At 39.1% G+C, this 18,600-nt stretch overlaps 1 protein-coding gene across 2 annotated transcripts in view; it reads left to right on the top strand.

Annotated features, from left to right (window-relative positions):
- The window catches only part of ksr2 (kinase suppressor of ras 2), a 376,394-nt gene extending 360,167 nt beyond the window's left edge, over positions 1 to 16,227 (top strand). For both annotated transcript variants that reach the window (XM_063034229.1, XM_063034228.1), the window contains 3 exons: positions 8,085 to 8,216; positions 12,551 to 12,680; positions 14,659 to 16,227. In XM_063034229.1, coding sequence (XP_062890299.1) covers positions 8,085 to 8,216; positions 12,551 to 12,680; positions 14,659 to 14,820 — 424 coding nt within the window. In that variant the 3' untranslated portion in view covers positions 14,821 to 16,227. The remainder of the gene's footprint in view (positions 1 to 8,084; positions 8,217 to 12,550; positions 12,681 to 14,658) is intronic.
- Positions 16,228 to 18,600: the final 2,373 nt, after the last annotated feature.

Genomic DNA, 18,600 nt, shown 5'->3' with positions numbered 1-18,600 from the left:
TCACCAGTTGCTGCAGGTATCTTCACAGCTGTAGTTATATTCTGTCTTTCAAAGCAGACATTGAAGGCATTGAGCTCATCTGGTAGTGAAGCACCGCTGCCGTTCATGCTATTGGGTTTTGCTTTGTAGAAAGTGATGTCCTGCAAATCCTGCTGGAGTTGGAGAAGGTGATGGATAGACATGTCAGAATGGGAATGGGAAGTGGAATGAAAACGGGTGGCCACTGGGAGATCCTGCTTTTTCTGGCGGATGGAGCATAGCTGCTTGGTGAAGCGGCCTCCCAATCAATGTTCGGTCTCACTGATATACAGGAGGCCACACCAAGAGCACCGGACACAGTATATGAACCCAACAGGCTCATAGGTGAAGTATCACTTCACCTGGAAGGACTGTTTGGGGCCCACTTTCTGCTTTCCACAGGGATCGCTCCCTTTGCGGCTCCCTTGTCCATTTGTCCCTCCCCAATGATCTCCCTCCTGGCACTTATCCTTGAAAGTGGAACAAGTGCTACACCTGCCCCTACACCTCCTCCCTCACATTCAGGGTGTGGCCACACTTAGGTTGGAGGAACAACACCTTATGTTCCGTCTGGGTAGCCTCCAACCTAATGAATGACATGAACATGGATTTCTCAAACTTCAGATAACGCCTCCCCCTACTCTCCTTCACCATTCCCCATCCCCTTTTCCCTCTCTCACCTTATCTCCTTGCCCATTCATCCCCTCCCTGTGGGGTTCTTCCCCTCTTTTCTTTCTTCCATGGCCATATGTCCTCTTCTATCAGATTCCCCCTTCTCCAGCCCTGTATCTCTTTCACCAATCAACTTCCCAGCTCTTTACTTCATCCCTCCCCCTTCATGCTTCACCTATCACCTTGTGTGTGTCTCTCTCCCCTCCCCTTATTTTTTAAATCTACTCCTCAGGTTTTTTTTTCTCCAGTCCTGCCGCAGGGTCTCAGCCCGAAATGTCGACTGTACTCTTTTCCATAGTTGCTGCCTGGCCTGCTGAGTACCTCCAACATTTTGTGTGAGTAACATGCAACTGTTTGTTTTTGTAGGGTACCCTCTTTAACCGAAAGCTAACATCGATTTCTTGAACTTCCGGTAATGCCCCCCACCACCTTCACCATTCCCCATTCCCTTTTCCTTCTATCACCTTATCTCCTTATCTGCCTGTCCATAACCTCTCTCTGGTGCTCCCCATTTTCTTTCTTCCATGGCTTCTGTCCTCTCCTACCAGATTCCTCCTCCTCCAGCCCTGGATCTCTTTCACCAATCGACTTCCCAGCTCTTTACTTAACCCCTCCCCCTCCCCCTCCCCCTCCCCCTCCCAGCTTCACCAATCACCTGGTGTTTCCTCCTCCCCTCCCCCCACTTTGGTTTCTCATTTCTTTTTTTCCTGTCCTGATGAAGAGTCTCGGCCCGAAACGTCAACTGTACTCTTTCCATAAATGATGCCTGGCCTGCTGAGTTCCTCCAGCATTTTGTGTGTGTTGCTGACAAATATATAAGGGTTATTTTAGTATTGAGTGTCAGCTAAGTGGAGGCAACACTATTACTTCTGAGTCAAAAGGAGTTGAACTCATACACAGCTTGTATTTTTATATCACCTTTGGTGTAGTAAGTATTTTCAGGGACATTTACAGGAGAAGGTCACATAAGACCACATTAGTATTGAATAGATGGTCAACAGAGTAGGATTTAAATCATAAAAGAGAACAAAACCAGATGGATGAACTGGTAATAGCAAGATAATGTTGTCATTGACATAAATTTTTGGTGGGATGTTGGTATCCCATGATATTGTAACAGGTTTCCTGGTACTAATTACCTTGCTGAATTTGGTGCATAAATCAGAGAATATATTCATCAAGGAGATGAAAGCTTTAGAGTGGGTGCAGGGGAGATGTACCAGGATGCTGCCTGGATTAGAGAGCATGTTTTATGAGGAAAAGTTGAACGAGCTGGAGCTTTCCTCTTTGAAGCAAAGGAGGAAAGGAGGTGACTTGATAAAGGTGTAAAGGTTGGTAGGAAGCGTAAGCGGAATGGACAGCCCGTGCATTCTTTTCCAGGGCAGGAATAGCTAATACAAGAGGGCATCATTATTTGAGGTAATTGGAGGAAAGTATAGGGGGCGGGGTGGTCTCAGGTAGGATTTTTAAAAGAGAGTGGTAGGTGCATTAACTGCACTGTCAGGGGTGGTGGTAAAGGCAGATAAGTTAAGGATATTTAAGAGACTCTTAGACACATGAATGAAAGTAAAATGGAGAGCTACGTGGGAGGTATTGATTACATTGATCTTGGAGTAGGTTAAAAGGTTGTCACAACATTGAGCACCGAAGGGCCTGTACTGCACTCTTCAATGTTCTCCGATTTGCATTTCATTAGCTGCTATCTCCAAAGAACAAATCTATTTAGTGATCTTGAGACATACCATTTCCTCTAACACTGTCTAATGTTGGACAGGCTGCTGTCTTGGTATCCCAGCCCGAGCATTTTCAGAAGCTAATTGAGAAGAAATAATTTGATGCCAGGATGAAATATTGCTTCAAAGTATTATCAAAGCTTAACTCTGATAATGTTTCTTTGTTATATTGCCATTGTTTTCTATTGTATTTGCTTGACTAGGACGCTGTCTGCAGTGTTCAGCAGGATGTTGCAAGTGCCATTGTTACTAACTGTGTCAAAGGTCTTTTATAGCTTAATAAATATTAAATAAAGAGGACCCTGTTGTTCCCAGTCTTTTTTCTTACAGCAAACATTGTGTGAACAACATGTTCAAATGCAAAGCTGCACACTCTAAATCTAAACTGACTCTCAGAGTAGATTGTTTTAGAGGGACATAGTCTTTTCAACAGGAGAGCAGTTTTGTGCTTTGGTTTAGATTTATTTTCAAATCTTTAGCAGTTTTTAAAAATATTTTAATAATTTCAATGTCTCCAGAAATTACTGATTAATTAGAATTTTTCTGAATGCAGGAAGAAGACATAAGCATTCATAACATTTGACAAGAGCTAAAACAAAGCATGCTGGTTAGTCATTGGTCATATTTAGCACTTATGTGGGTCAACAGTTCTGTGTTCCATTTCCATCCCCCGCCCCACCCAAACACCTATATGATTATTTATAAATGCGTGGCCTTGCCAAACATCTTGCTCAGGACAGAGCCACCTTCAGGATACTGCAGTTAAATAAATACTGTACCTAGGATAGGGCAATGAAGGGGGGAGGGGGTGCGTAGTTCTGCTTTCTGCAGGTTCTGGGATATGAGGCAACATGAATTTTGAAATATTAGAATAGTGCCATGCAGGGGAACTGAGTAATTTAAAAAAATATGTGTTGCATTGGTTGATAAATTTTGTAACTGAGATTTATGGGTGCTCTTTGGAAAATTTTGAAAATGCTGTATTTAAATTTATCTGCATTTTCTACTATCTGCAGAAACATTTTGATGATCAAAGAAACAACGATGTTACATCCATTATCATGGGATGGCTGAGTTAACTTAATAAGTATTTCTAACATATTCTGATGGAATAACAGTAAAACTTGGCATGAATGCAACAAAAGCCCTCCATTTCAGTAACAATGCTGTAATTTCACTCTCACCATATTCAATGTTCAGTAGATTATTTTGAAGAATAAAAAATACTAATTATTGCTAAGACTTGTAGAACTATATTTTGGATAAAACATAAATTTGGAATTATATAGAGCTTCACAAAAGACTACTTATTTAACCTTGGATCAAAGAGTTCCGTTGTCCCATTGTTACTTGGAAATGGGATTTTAAGGGATAAATTGAGGTCCCTTTATTATCTCCAGCAGTGAAGTAGAATAAGGGTAAGCATGGTATGAAAATCATTTTTATCCATTTGTCTGAATGTGATTCCTTCACTGATCATTGCTTTGACAAGCATCAGATTTTAATTAGAAATAATGTCACTACCATCATCCGATTAGTATGTTGACTTAACTGTGGTATATGCCAAAAAGATGGAGACAAGTTCCTATGAAGAATCCTATCCAATATATTAATTTATTTTGTTTGTTCATTGGACTACAATATGTCTTAATTAAAAAGAGAAAAATGTGATTTCAACACAAAATACTCTGCAGATGCTGGGGTCAAAGCAACACTCACAACACCCTGGAGGAACTCAGCAGGTCGGGCAGCATCCGTGGGAACGATCAGTCGATGTTTCAGGCCGGAACCCTTCGTCAGAACTGTAGGGGGAAGGGGCAGAGGCCCTATAAAGAAGGTGGGGGGAGGGTGGGAAGGAGAAGGCTGGTAGATATCAGGTGAAAAACCAGTAATGGGAAAAGATAAAGGGGTGGGGGAGGGGAAGCAGGGAGGTGATAGGCAGGAAAGGTGAAGAAGGGATGGGGAAAACACAATGGGTAGTGGAAGGAGGTGGAACCATGAGGGAGGGTGATAGGCAGCTGGGGGAGGGGGCAGAGTGAAACAGGGACAGGGGAAGGGAGGGGGAGGGAATTCTGGAAGTTGGAGAATTCAATGTTCATACCAAGGGACTGAAGACTACCTAGGTGTATGAGGTGTTGAATGTGAAAATGTGATTTCAAATTGCTGTCAGCTTTCACTATTTATACTTTTTTATAACCTCATATTGGAGAATGCAACTCTGGCAGATCAAATCAGCCACTAATCTGGAGACACTAGTCTTATTACCTACAACTTCTGTGAACATATGTGACTGAAAACATGTAACTGATTGAAATCAGTGAGTTATATAATCACATGACTGTTAACAAGTGTGTAAACATAATTCTCATTGGAAGTTTAAATTCATAAATAGAGCAGTATATTCTGCAATGATGTTATAAATGCATACTATTGCCCCTAGCATTTTTGAAAAAAGAGGTTTTACTGTCAAAGTAATGCTAAGACTACAATATTCCTGATTCTTTAAGTAAAAAAGCAGTTTCAACTGGTTGAGGAATAAATCAAAAAGATAAACTCAATTTTTCAAAAATTGGGGATGTTTGGCCATTAACTTTGCAAAAATGTTACTTATTTTCTGCATCACCTTTAAAAACTGTACTGAATGGCATGAAATTGTTGTCCCTGCCTAGTAAGTGTGAATTAAACTTGCCACAAACTGTCTATCTCTCTGTATAACAACATGCTAATTATTATTTACTGACAGTCAACCTTTCTGGCATTGCAGTTATTACAATATTATTCTTTCATTCATTCAAGTTTAATTGTTAGGGATTTTAAAAGCTTCTTAAAATCTCCATTTATTATGCTTTACCTTTATGATGCTTTTTCCTTTGATTTTAAACTAACTTTTCCTACTTTCTCTTAATTCAGAATCAGAATCAGGTTTATTATCACCAGCATGTGATGTGAAATTTGTTAACTTAGCAGCAGCAGTTCAATGCAATACATAATCTAGCAGAGAGAGAAAAAAAATAATAAATAAAATAAAACATAATAAATAAACAAGTAAATCAATTATGTATATTGAATAGATTTTTTAAAATGTGCAAAAACAGAAATACTGTATATTAAAAAAAAGTGAGGTAGTGTCCAAAGCTTCAATGTCCATTTAGGAATTGGATGGCAGAGGGGAAGAAGCTGTTCCTGAATCGCTGAGTGTGTGCCTTCAGGCTTCTGTACCTCCTACCTGATGGTAACAGTGAGAACAGGGCATTCACTGTGTGCTGAAGGTCTTTAATAATAGACGCTGCCTTTCTGAGACACCGCTCCCTAAAGATGTCCTGGGTACTTTGTAGGCTAGTACCCAAGATGGAGCTGACTAGATTTACAACCCTCTGCAGCTTCTTTTGGTCCTGTGCAGTAGCCCCTCCATACCAGACAGTGATGCAGCCTGTCAGAATGCTCTCCATGGTACAACTATAGAAGTTTTTGAGTGTATTTGTCGACATGCCAAATCTCTGTAAACTCTTTCTGTACCAAGATTGAGATTAAATTTACCGCCTCCTCTGCTACTCCTCTAATGTACATTTCCTTGATGATATAAATGCTACTAATTTCATAGTCATTCATCCTGATAGGTTAAGGAGATGATAGATGATTGTCTTATTTACTCAGGTCTAAGATGCACACTTACTCTTGTTGCCACTGTCTCAGCTCATACTTTCAATAGTTTGCTATACAAAATTGTAAATACCTAAATGACAAGTTAACTAAAATCAGACACTATTGAATGTACTTCCTTACATATGGTTCTAAATATGTCAAACTCCTAATAGGCATCTTTACTCTTTGCTCTTCACTCTATGCATCAGGCATTTTAAATACACACTAGAACAGAAGAAAAATGATCAGAGCACTAATGCTAACCCAACTTCTATTAAATTATTCTACTTGATTATTTCTTGATATGTTTGGTACAATACATCTTCTACTAACTGTCTGAAGTATGCGATCAAATAGCCAAGCCTTTTAATTCCAATTCCCATTCTCATTCTGACATGTCAGTCCATGGCCTCCTTTTGTGCCAAGATGAGGTCACCCTTAGGATGGAGGAGCAACAGCTTATATTCCATCTTGGTAGCCTCCAACCTGATGGCACAAATATCGTTTTCTCCTTAGTCAAATAATTCCTCCCCCCTTCCTCTATTCCCCAGTCTGACCTTTTTACCTCTTCTCACCTACCTATCACTTCCTCCAGGGTCCCGTCCTCCTTCCCTTTCTCCTACGGTCCGCCCTCTTCTCCTATCGGGTTCTTCTCTCTCCAGCCCTTGGCCTTTCCCACCTACCTGGCTACACCTATCACCTTCCAGCTGCCCTCCTTCCCCTCCCCCACCGTTGTATTCTGCCATCTTCCCCTTTCCTTCTTAATCCTGAAGAAGGGTCTCAGCCCGAAACGTCGACTGTTTATTCATTTCCATAGATGCTGCCTGACCTGCTGAGTTCCTTCAGCATTTTGTGTGTGTTACTTTGGATTTCCAGCATTTGGAGACTTTCTCATGTTAATGATTTTATTTTGTTCGGCAGGGTGTTAACATTTGGAAAACCATTATTAGTTGATAGTATCAACTCTTTCTGAGCAACATGGCTAGCAGTGCAACTTAGTATTTAGAATGTAGATATAGCCAGCATCATGGCAGCGATACAAATTGTGCATCTTTGGATAATGTTGATACCTTTGACATAAAGGACATCTTTGTTGATGAGGCTCGTGTATGTTGGAAGAGTTGCATTTGTGTTCCATAATCAAACAGTAACTGTAATTTACCCTTCTACTTCACTTAACATTTTGCATTACAAGGATTCTTCACAATGGCATTCACAATATTCAATATGGAGTCCCATGAGGGGATATCAGAATATATGAATAAAAATTCAGTTAGCAGTTCCTTTCCAACAGACTAATATCAATGAAGGAAAAAAAAATGTTTTTGTTCTTTTGTTGCCTTAACTTCAAGACTTAATATGTAGGTTTTCATATTGAGCAAGTATATTAGACTTTCATATTGACTGAAGACTTTTTGTCCAATGAATTCACACTGAATTTATTGAATTAGATTATTTTCTGATTTTCAGCAAAGACTCCTTTGGGGTACTTGCTCAATATTGTATGTTTTTCTTTTGATATTAAAAATCTATGTAATGATAATGGGCACTTTATTCCACAGAAGACAAATGTAAATAAACCCACTTGCATAATGAAAGCTGTAGTGCTGGTTAACCATAAGACTATTGATGAAGAACGTCAGTGCATCCAATTTAGAACCACCAATGTCGATTGATGATCCAAAAATAACAGGACATAGTTCAACATTCAGGAGGAACTAGATTTTCTTGCACCTGCAGATATGTCTATCTGTGGTTTCTGTTAATTTCATTTCTACATACAGTTTCAAAATTGAGCATTAACAAGATATATATTTAGCTATACGTAGTACAATAATGTTTCAATAGAAATTTAGTTGATGTCAGAACCATCACAACCATTTCATGCTTCTTATAACTTGAACAGTTATTTAATTTGAATAAAGTAGTAAATATAAAATGTGGGAGTAAAATTCAGCATGATGATTCTTTCTCTTTACTTCTAATAGAATGATTTTTTTCATGGATTTTGTTCTTCAGGAGAGAAAGTGAAATGAGGATTCCTAATGGTTGGCTATGTCATCTGGCTCCTGAAATTATTCAACAACTCTCCCCATCTACAGATGAAGACAAACTCCCATTCTCCAAGCAATCGGATGTATTTGCATTTGGGTTAGTTCAGTGCAAGTTCATTAGGTGTTCATTGTGGTGTCTGGTTTGAAAATCAATAAGTGTGACGAAGCATTACGTTAGGACATGAGAGTGGATATTGAGCATTATCCAAGTTTAAATCTAGCCCAGAAGCCAGGTGCTCAGTGGAAAAACTACAGGATCATAATTTCCATTTAACATAATTTGCCTTAGCAGACAGGAAGAACAAAAGCAGAAAATACTTAAAACGCTCAGAAGATCAAGCAGCATCCCAAGGAAACATTTCAAGTTGAAGACCCTTTGTCTAATGAATCCACATTGAGTTTCTTCTATTCACTGTCAGTTTCTTCTAATCATGTTTTCAAGTCACTTTTTTTTTATCTTCTTTCACTTTTTACAGCTGCTGCCTGCCCAGCTGAGCATTAAAAGCACTTTTTGATTTTATTTTAGATTTTCAACATCTGTAGATTATTTTCTGATTTTCATGGAAGACTCCTATTTTATCCTTTAGGGATACTTGCTCAATGTTGTATGTTTTTCTTTTACGTTTTTATTTGTAAATGATAATAAGCATTTTATTCCACGTAAGATAAAAATAAATAAAAAAGCATTTTCATCTGTTTATTTCCCATCACTGACTGCTCAATATTACAGCAACAAATACAAGCTTTTTCAGCAACCCATTGAATTTTCTTTACATTATATATTTAAAAATATATAAAATCAAATGGGGAGCAAACCAAACCCAGGTCTGCAATACGGAACATAATTATTTTTATGACGTTACTTTTAACAACATGGATGGTAGGAGTAATAATTGATATTTTGGTGAGTTTGCAGTAAATATATTAACATTTTATCTTCAGCAATTGTGGATTTTGTGAAACTATCTGCACCCTACCACCTTAAAACAAATATTGCAATTTGGAAAGAATATATTGAATAAAAATGGAGTTAGATGTGATGTAGCATCTGCCAGGACTGGTAGCATACCGCATGTGACTCTGGATATGACTACCATGGATGTGTATAATAATTCAGGTGTTATCTGCCTGATCTAGGAATAATGGTACATAGTTCCCTGAAGGTGGAATCTCATGTGGATAGGGTGGTGAAGAAAGCTTTTGGTATGCTGGCCTTTATTAATCAGAGCATTGAGTATAAGAGTTGTGATGTAATGTTGAAATTGTGTAAGGCAAATTTGGAGTATTGTGTACAGTTCTGGTCACCGAATTATAGGAAAGATGTCAATAAAATTGAGAGAGTACAGAGGAGATTTACTAGAATGTTGCCTGGGTTTCATCTCCTAAGTTACAGAAAAAGGTTGAACAAGTTGGGTCTTTATTCTTTGGAGCGTAGAAGGTTGAGAGGGGACTTGATGGAGGTATTTAAAATTCTGAGGGCGATAGATAGAGTTGACGTGGATAGGCTTTTTCCATTGAGAGTAGGGGAGATTCAAACAAGAGGACATAAGTTGAGAGTTAACGGGCAAAAGTTTAGGGGTAACATGAGGGGGAACTTCTTTACTCGGAGAGTGGTAGCTGTGTGGAACGAGCTTCCAGCAGAAGTGGTTGAGGCAGGTTCGATGTTGTCATTTAAAGTTGAATTGGATAGCCATATGTACAGGAAGAATGGAGGGTTATGGGCTGAGTGCAGGTCAGTGGGACTAGGTGAGAATAAGAGTTTGGCATGGACTAGAAGGGCTGAGATGGCCTGTTTCTGTGCTGTAATTGTAATATGGTTATATGTTATATGGAATAGAAATGCACAAATCAATGTTTTGATAGCATTCAGTTTCTTTCAAAGGCACACGCTTCATAAAAGCTGGCTGAAAGGTGAAAATAGAGTTAGTACTCTTTAAAACAAATTGTTTTACCTTTAGCAATCTAATCGAGGATATATTGATAAACCTACCAACGTAATTCATTGTACCAAATAAGCATGGCGTACTGGTTCCATAAATTGACTCTTAAAATTTCTACTGCTATGCTGTGGGTATTTCACTTTAGCAGTTTGTGCAAAAGCAGTGTATCCTGCTGGTAGAACGTTTTGGTTTCAGCAAAGGAGCCCTGCTGTTCATCATAGGAATGTTGTGTCAGCCACTCAGGATGGTGGGACCTGGAGAAAGATCTAGAGAGAACAGGGCGGAGAGAGTTTTGTGATGGACAGTATTCCGATTTGGGGTCTTTTGGCGGGTGCCGTGGAGTGGGACAGAAGGGAAGATGCTGCAGAATTGCAATGGAAAGAAAGTCCCTGTTGCATGAAGTGCTTTGTTCAGATGAATGGCTCCAAGGAGGAAGGGCCAATACTGCTGAGAGAGAGCTAGTTTGTTCAAGCTGGACTTTGAGGGAAGTTCAGACTGTGGCGGGTGCTTTGGGTTTGACGCCGCGAGTAATGGTTATACCCAGCTTTGAAAGAGACAAGCTCCAATGATCATATGCTCAATCAGAATGGTCTAATTGTATTAGGCCCTTTTTTCCTTCTCTTTTCTTTCTTTTAATAACTTTGATAAAGCTGAAATTAGTAAATATACTTCCTTTATAATTGTATGTGGTGTACGATCTGTTATTTCATGCCAGCAGATAATTGTGTATGGGCAGAATTTGCATAGCGTTCGCTCAAATTGAGGTTTCTTTAGATGGAGCATCACGGCGTTCCTGTTTAGTTGAAACACAGATCATACCGACCCTGGATGTATATTGTTTATGAGAGGTGGCCTTCTCACCACTGAGTTGCGTGGCTGTTCGCAGAGTTAACTAACGAGCCGAGTTTGTATACGAGCCTGGTAAGGGGGATTACAAATGCATTAATTCATGTTCCACAAGGGTCTGTGTTGGGCCACTTCTTTTTACATTATATGTCAATGATTTGGATGACAGAATTGATGGCTTTGTTCAAAATTTGCAAACAATATGAAGATAGCTGGAAGGGCAGGTTGTTTTGCAGAAGTAGAGAGGCTACAGAAGGATTTAGAAAGATTAGGAGAATGGGTAAAGAATTGACAGGTGGAATACAGTGTTGGGAAGTGTATTGTCATGCACTTTGGTAGAAGAAATGAAAGGGTAGATTATTTTCTAAATGGACAGAAAATGCGAAAAAACTGATGCGAAGGGACTTGGGAGTCCTTGTGCAGGATTCCCTAAAGATTAATTTGCAGGTTGAGTCGGTGGTGAGGAAGGCAAATGAAAAGTTAGCATTCATTTCAAGAGGGCTAGAATATAAAAAGCAAGGATATAATGTTGAGACTTTATAAAGCACTAACGAGGCCTCACCTGGAGTATTGTGAGCACTTTTGGGCCCCTTATCTTAGAAAGGATGTGCTGAAACTGGAGAGGGTTCAAAGGAGGTTCACGAAAATGATTCCAGGATTGAACAGCTTGTTAAATGAAGACTGTTTGATAGGTCTGGGCCTGTATTCACTAGAGTTCAGAAGAATGAGGGGTGACCTAATTGAAGCTTATCAAATGGTGAAAGGCCTTGATAGACTGGATGCTGAGAGAATGCTTCCTATGGTGGGAGAGTCTAAAACCAGAGGGACAGCCTCAGAATAGAGGGGTGTCATTTTAGCTGGTGAGGAATTTCTTTAGCCAGAGAGCAGTGAATCTTTAGGATTTTTTGCCACGGGCAGCTGTGGTCTTCATCTATATCTAAGGCAGAGGTTGATAGACTCTTGATTGGACAGGGCATGAAGAGATACGGGGAGAAGGCAAGAGACTGGGGCTAAAAGGAAAAATGGATCAGCCATGATGAAATGGTGGAGCAAACTCAATAGACCAAATGGTCTAATTCTGCTCCTGCCTTATAATCTTATGATTTTCTTTTATTAATGTTGTTATATGTTGATTTTCAGTTTAAATCTGGTTTTATTCACCAGAAATATATTGGCAAAGTTAGAACCTCCTTGGCTAGATTTTAAGAACCAATGAAATAGCCACCAATTCCAGCACACTAAAATTTAACAGCATAATGAGTGTAGTATTCAGATGCCACTGGAATAGAAATAATTGAATTGTAATTTAATCCTATTCATTTAGATTCTGACAAAGGAAAAAAACAAAATATATTTCATTTAAATATTTTGTAGGTCATGTATTACACAGTTAAGGAAGTTTTATCTGCTACTACTGACTTAGTACACGAGAGCTTTGATTTAGTCTTATTTGTACTGTGGCAACCTACTGTATAGTTTCAAACAGAAATATGACTACCATTTTCTGCAGTGTGAATACATGCAGTACAATAAAGTCATTGCTATGAAATGTCTTTGTGCAGAGTTTACTGTTTAAGCCTGCGCAATTACATTTATTTTCTAAGGCAACAATATGTTGAACTAATGATTTCAAATTTTATGACAGAACCATATGGTATGAGTTGCACACACGTGAGTGGCCTTTCAAGAATCAGCCCACAGATGCGATAATATGGCAAGCTGGGCGAGGAATGAAGCCTAATCTAAGTCAAATTGGCGTAGGAAAGGAGATAGCGGTAAGTAGAGGCCAAACAACTGTTACTTATTAAACTTATTCAATAATGTTAATTTACCATACATCATGCTGATTGCTTTCTCTTATTTAGGTAGTGTTCCTTTATAATCTGACAGCAATAAGATATAATACTAAAATGTGGAGCTTTACAAGTGTGGAATATCCAGTTGCATTCAGGTTCTATTGGAAGAGTGTGAACTGGATCTAGAACATACTGGGTAATAAACACAAGAGATTCTGCAGATGCTGGAAATCCAGAGCAACACACACACACACACACACACACGCGCAAACACACACACACACACACACACACACACACACACACACACACACACAATGCTGGAGGAACTCAGTAGGTCAAGCAGTATCTAGGGAGAGGAATAAAGAGCCAACTTTTTGTGCCGAAACCATTCATCAAGGTCTTCCCAACCTGAAATGTCTGCTATTTATTCCTCTCCATAGATGCTGCCTGACCTGCTGAGTTCCTCCACCATCTTGTGTATGTTTCTCTAAAATCTATTGGTCTTTTTCTGTGGCTTCTTAGTCCAGCAAGGTCAGCATTTAATGCAAATTACACTAATGGTAGATGAAGCGAATGTTTGGAATGATAGATAGAATAGTGGCCAAGCTGCTTTGCCCCAGGTGGAGGTGAATGGCATTGTGAGACGCAGAAAGAGCAATGCCTCATGCTTTGTTCTAGTTACCACAGAGTCTGTATATCGGGTTCATATATGGTGACTGTGGATATAGATTGTGGATTCTACTTCCTCTACAGGTGCAGGCTGAGCTGTTGAGTGTTTCCAGCATTTCTGTTCTCAGTTAAGATCCAATCCTAATCGTGTATTGAACAACCCCAGAATGGCATTACATTTTAGGACCTCTTTCAGTGCAAAATTTGAGGTCACCAGGCAGCTACTTCTGGTAACAGAGCTTCTGAGAAAGTTCAAATTTACTATTGGTACAGAGACAGTTCAGGATTGCCATTTAGCCATGTTTCCATGAAGTAATTCTGGCATTAATGGGGTCAGAATGAGCCCCATTCGCACACTGAGAAAAACTTAAGAGTTCTCCATTCCCAGACGTAGCTTGAACTATCAATACTGTGAACCTGTGTGTGTGTGTGTTTCTGATATTCAAAACCATTCAAAGGCCTTTCAAGTTAATAAAATTAAATTCACAATGGCTGTGCAACATTTCATCTTTGAACAACATCAACATTAGAGATTGAAGGGAAAAAAACACTTTTAATTTGCAAAATATAATCAGTATTGGTGGAATTAGAACCCAAGAGTCCAAACCGGTTTGATCCCTCACTTCAAGCCCCTTCCATAACAAGTCGCACACAAATGTTGCTTATGATGAGCCCACAGTAATATTTCAATCAATATACAGTAGCTCTTCTTCTGCTTTATCATTTTGAAAGAGATGGTGGCTGTGTCAAACTTTTTTTTCTTGTTACCAGAATATGAGTTAAAAAGTTACTTGAAACGAGCAGCTTCTCATAATTTCTCAGCTGTGTCTTGCTAAGTCTAATCTTGGGACCAGTACCTATGATCTTACTCAATCAATTCTTATGGGACAGTGTACTTTCACCGTGTAACATTTATAAGCAATAAAGAGACACATCAGAGTAGGGATACACAGCACTAAGCTTACAAACGTTTTGTTGCATTTAAATGGTTCCAATTAATGATATTAATTTTCTAATATTTTAACTAGTTTTGTTTTCAATGTTACTTAAAAACCAGTTGATTAGTGACATTAATTCCACTGCTTCTGCTCTTATATTGATGGTAAATCATTTATACCTCATGCATATCCGGAATATAAATCCTTTGGGTTTCTCATCACTGGCCAGTTTAACTGTAATACTCCTTTATAAATTATCCTGTGTTCATTGATTTGATGAGCATTTAAAACCCCACTTATTGTGATATCCTTTCAGCCAAAGTGTATCTGTTTCCAATTGATTTTAGGACATCTTGCTTTTCTGCTGGGCCTACGAGCAGGAGGAGAGGCCTAGTTTCTCGAAGATCGTGGAGCTGCTTGAGAAGCTGCCCAAGCGAAACCGTCGGCTCTCTCACCCTGGACATTTCTGGAAGTCAGCTGAGTACGTCTCCCTTAGCTCCAATGTGTGAACCTCCAGATGCATATCATCGCATTTTGGATCCAGCCTCGCATTTCATGCATTATGTTCGGTTGACCGTTTGCTTTAGCATTCCATGCAGCTGATGGACAAATCTGATCAATCGTTCAAGGATGCACAAAATTGAGAATCACAAACTGAAACTCAAAGTGAGTATTGTAAACCTCAGTCTTAACCGAATAAAATGCACAGCTGTAGCAGGCAAAATTTTACACATCTTTTTTATAACCCCTCTGGAGAAAGAGTGTACAGCATGGAAAAGTTGCTTGATTTAGTTACTCAGATTTGTTTTAACTTTGAGTCTTCTGCATAGCAGGCATATAATGCACACTTGGAGAAAAGGCCAGTGGCTTCAAAGATACTTGTGAATGAAAGGAATGACCTGTTCGCCAAATATTTAGACTTCCATTATCCCATGATTCCATGACTGTTCAAAAGGATGGAGCCTAATTAGAACGAGTTCATTTTCTGTGGGAACCTGATAAGGCTACATTACCAGCACATCATTCAGTTTTGACATTGGTGGGGGGGGGGGAGATAAAGTGAGATCCTTTATGATTATTGTCCGTACCTGTACCACAGTAGCTGCAGATCATACAGTGTCTTTGAGATGTGCAATATGAAGTGTATTCTTATCAGGTTTTTGATGGTACATACGTTGCTTGTCCTTGAAATAAGACTACAAACAGCACATAGTGCTCCTTAATTGGTCAGTAATAGTATATTTATCTAATCCCATTCTACAAGGGTTCAGTTCTGAAGGGGGAGATGCAAATTGCTGCTGAGAGTCTTGATCGTGAACCCAAAAATGAAAAGCTGGTGGGCTGTATAGACTTGGTCATTCTTGCCCTCTGAATGAGTTTATATCCTTATCAGCAGTTGTTGTGTCCATTCTGACCTATTGCTTGTAATAGGATTCTGTCACATTGCCAATCAGTGGAAGAGAAACTATAAATCAATCCTTTCTTCCTCCACATTCTTTGATTGCCTCTTTGACTCTAGGTCCAGTGCACTATCTCCTGCTATCTCCCTCCTATCAGTTGCACTCCGCCTTCTCCCGTTCTGAATGCTCTCACTGATTGTGCCAATTGCTGTCATGAAATAAGCAATTCTTGATGCCGGATTTTGTAAGCACAATCCTTTCACAAAACTTAGTTGACGTGTCTGTATATCTTAGCTATTGATGCTTTGGTTCTATAGTTTTGTATGATAATTTATTCAGATCCTTGTGCTGTCAAGCACCAGTGTTTCTTGTTTTTGAGGTAGGATTACTTGTTTAACTTTTATCAGTGCACCTTGGCCTTTGGATGTATTTTTTAAGGGATCGTCTTTTTTTCTTCTTTTTACAATTGAAGTTAAACTCTGAAAGTAATTGATGCCAGAAGTGTGAATCTTGGTGGATTGATCTATAGTTCCATCAGTAGCTGGTTTCTGCTAGTGTTATTATCTCGCAGAGTAGATCTATTATTTCCCATTATAAAGTTGAACATTAATGCATATAACTTTAGAAAATTCTGTTAGCGAAATTGTACTTATTTAGCACCTTGCCATGACCTTAGGTCACCCTAATGTGCTATATAATCAGTATGCTACTTTTAAAATAGAATTAATAGAACTACAATTATGTTGTAGGCAAATATGGCACTTAGCAAGTTCCAAAGAAAACAGTGCTAGCTGAGGGAAAGGTGTTGCCTGGGATACGGAACTCATATTTTAACATTGTTACGTGAACTTTCAAGTTCAGATGAATTGTTATTGCAGATAGCTAGCAATGATGCAAAGGGGCAGTTGGATTTTGAGGAACAAAGTTTTTGAACAATTCTAGGGTTTGAGGAGTTTGCAGAGAAGGAGAGGCACCACCCTGTGCGGGGAGGGCCTTGTAGACGGTGCGAAACCTTAAATATCAACAGTTTAGTTCAGCAACCATAGGGTTGCTGGTGAGGATACAGGCAACAAGGCTTTGGTTGAGCTCAATTTTATTGAGAATGAGAAAGATAAGTCTGGCAAGAAAGGCATTGAAGTAGTTAATAAAGCATAGAAGAGGCTTTTTGCAATACGTGAGCCGAGGAAGGGGTGGGAGGACAAGGGGGTAGATGTTTGGTCAGAAAGTAAATGCAAGATCAGATTAATGAATTGGTGGTGTAAATATTAGAGAGGATGGAATCTGTGGTAAAGAAACGGCCATTGAGCAGGGTTCTAAAGACTGCTGTTTGCTGTTCTGAAGACAGCCGTCGTGATCACCCCATCCACATTTCCTGATCTCGTTCACTACCCTGTGCAGCTGGTGGTGTAAGGATACTCCACACCACTTGTATATTACTAATCCATCTTGAAAAACTAACTAACGTGCTGTATCCATAGAAACATGCAGATTTAATTACCCAGTTGATATTGTCTCTCACGCCTAATTTAGTGCTTCTTGGTTAACTGTCATTGATTCATCCCTGCTCGGTTTACGTGTACCCTGAGGGGCGCAAATGCCACTTGCTTTCAAAATGAATATTATAATATAATTACAAAAATCAACAGAATCTCAATACTTGACTTTATTACTGGTATTCTATGCATGCACTTTATTATTTAGGGAGATTGCATTCCCAATGCACTGAAAGGTGGATGTAGTATATTTCTGAATGTTTTTTTTTAAATCTCGTCCTTTTTGCTTAAGTTTTGTGGTGGAAGGCTGCAAACAAAAGATATCAGAATGTTCTAAATCTCTGTGTACATACGCGAGAGGCAGCTTCAGTGTAATTATAACCACTGATCATTAGAGCTCGGTAAGCAAATTAATCTGTATTAAATACCACTCAATGAATCCTATTCATTCCTTGGGTATTATTTAACATTACTGAGAAACTTTTATTTTACATTGAAATAAAACCCTGCCTCTAACGTTAAATAACAGATTGTTACGAACAGCAAGCACAGAATGTTTCTTTGAAAGCCAAACAATGCCCTTCAAATACTTAATGATGATTCTGATTTTCCTCTGTCAGTAGGGTTAAGAAGGTGGTGTGGATTACCTTTTTTTCAGTGAAAAATATGTAAAGCATTAAAATTGTTCTGTGAGCTGTAATATCCTTACAAGTTAAGTAGGTTGGTGTTTAGTTTTTTACCCTTTGATTGGATGATGCACTGCGCTAAATGGAAATACGCTCAGGGAAGAATTTATAATGTGCGGAAATCTGACGGCACGTTATAAAAAGCAAGCTGTTTGTTGATTCTTTAATATAAAAAATCTAATGATGAAATAAACTCGGAAGCATCTGCTGAGTTGCAGACTGCTACTGCTGACCAAACTTCAGAGAGTGCAGTGCAGGTATTTGATTGCTTTCTCCTATGTATATTGTTGCTGTATATAATGAAGTGTTTATCCTGCTTTGCAGCCTCTAGGCAGCATGGCTCCATACACAACATCATTGATCCAACCTCTTCAGTTTAAATCTATCAGTAAGGGCTTTGCATTTGGAGTGATCAGTAAACTTCACGTTATTTGATTTAATTAGGTCGATTCTGTTTGACCTCCTGATTGGTGCATTCCTTTTATCTGATAAGAGAAATACCGCGGGTTTCAAACATGGTCATGCTTCAAGCACTGCTTTCTGGGAAAATAGTTTTAGTAGCCGGATACAGTAGCCTCGATAGTCCGGCATTAGTGATCCTTTACGGCTCAAGCAGCTCATGTACAATCAACCCCATACGGATGTTTGTTAATGCGTCTGCAAAATGAACAGTGCTTGGAAGACATAGAGACACAATTGTAAAATGAGCC

The sequence above is a fragment of the Mobula hypostoma genome, chromosome 27 (genome assembly GCF_963921235.1).
Source record: "Mobula hypostoma chromosome 27, sMobHyp1.1, whole genome shotgun sequence".
Lineage (NCBI taxonomy): Eukaryota > Metazoa > Chordata > Chondrichthyes > Myliobatiformes > Myliobatidae > Mobula > Mobula hypostoma.
The sequence above is the reverse complement of the archived record's forward strand: the minus strand, read 5'-3'. Positions and strand labels throughout refer to the sequence as shown.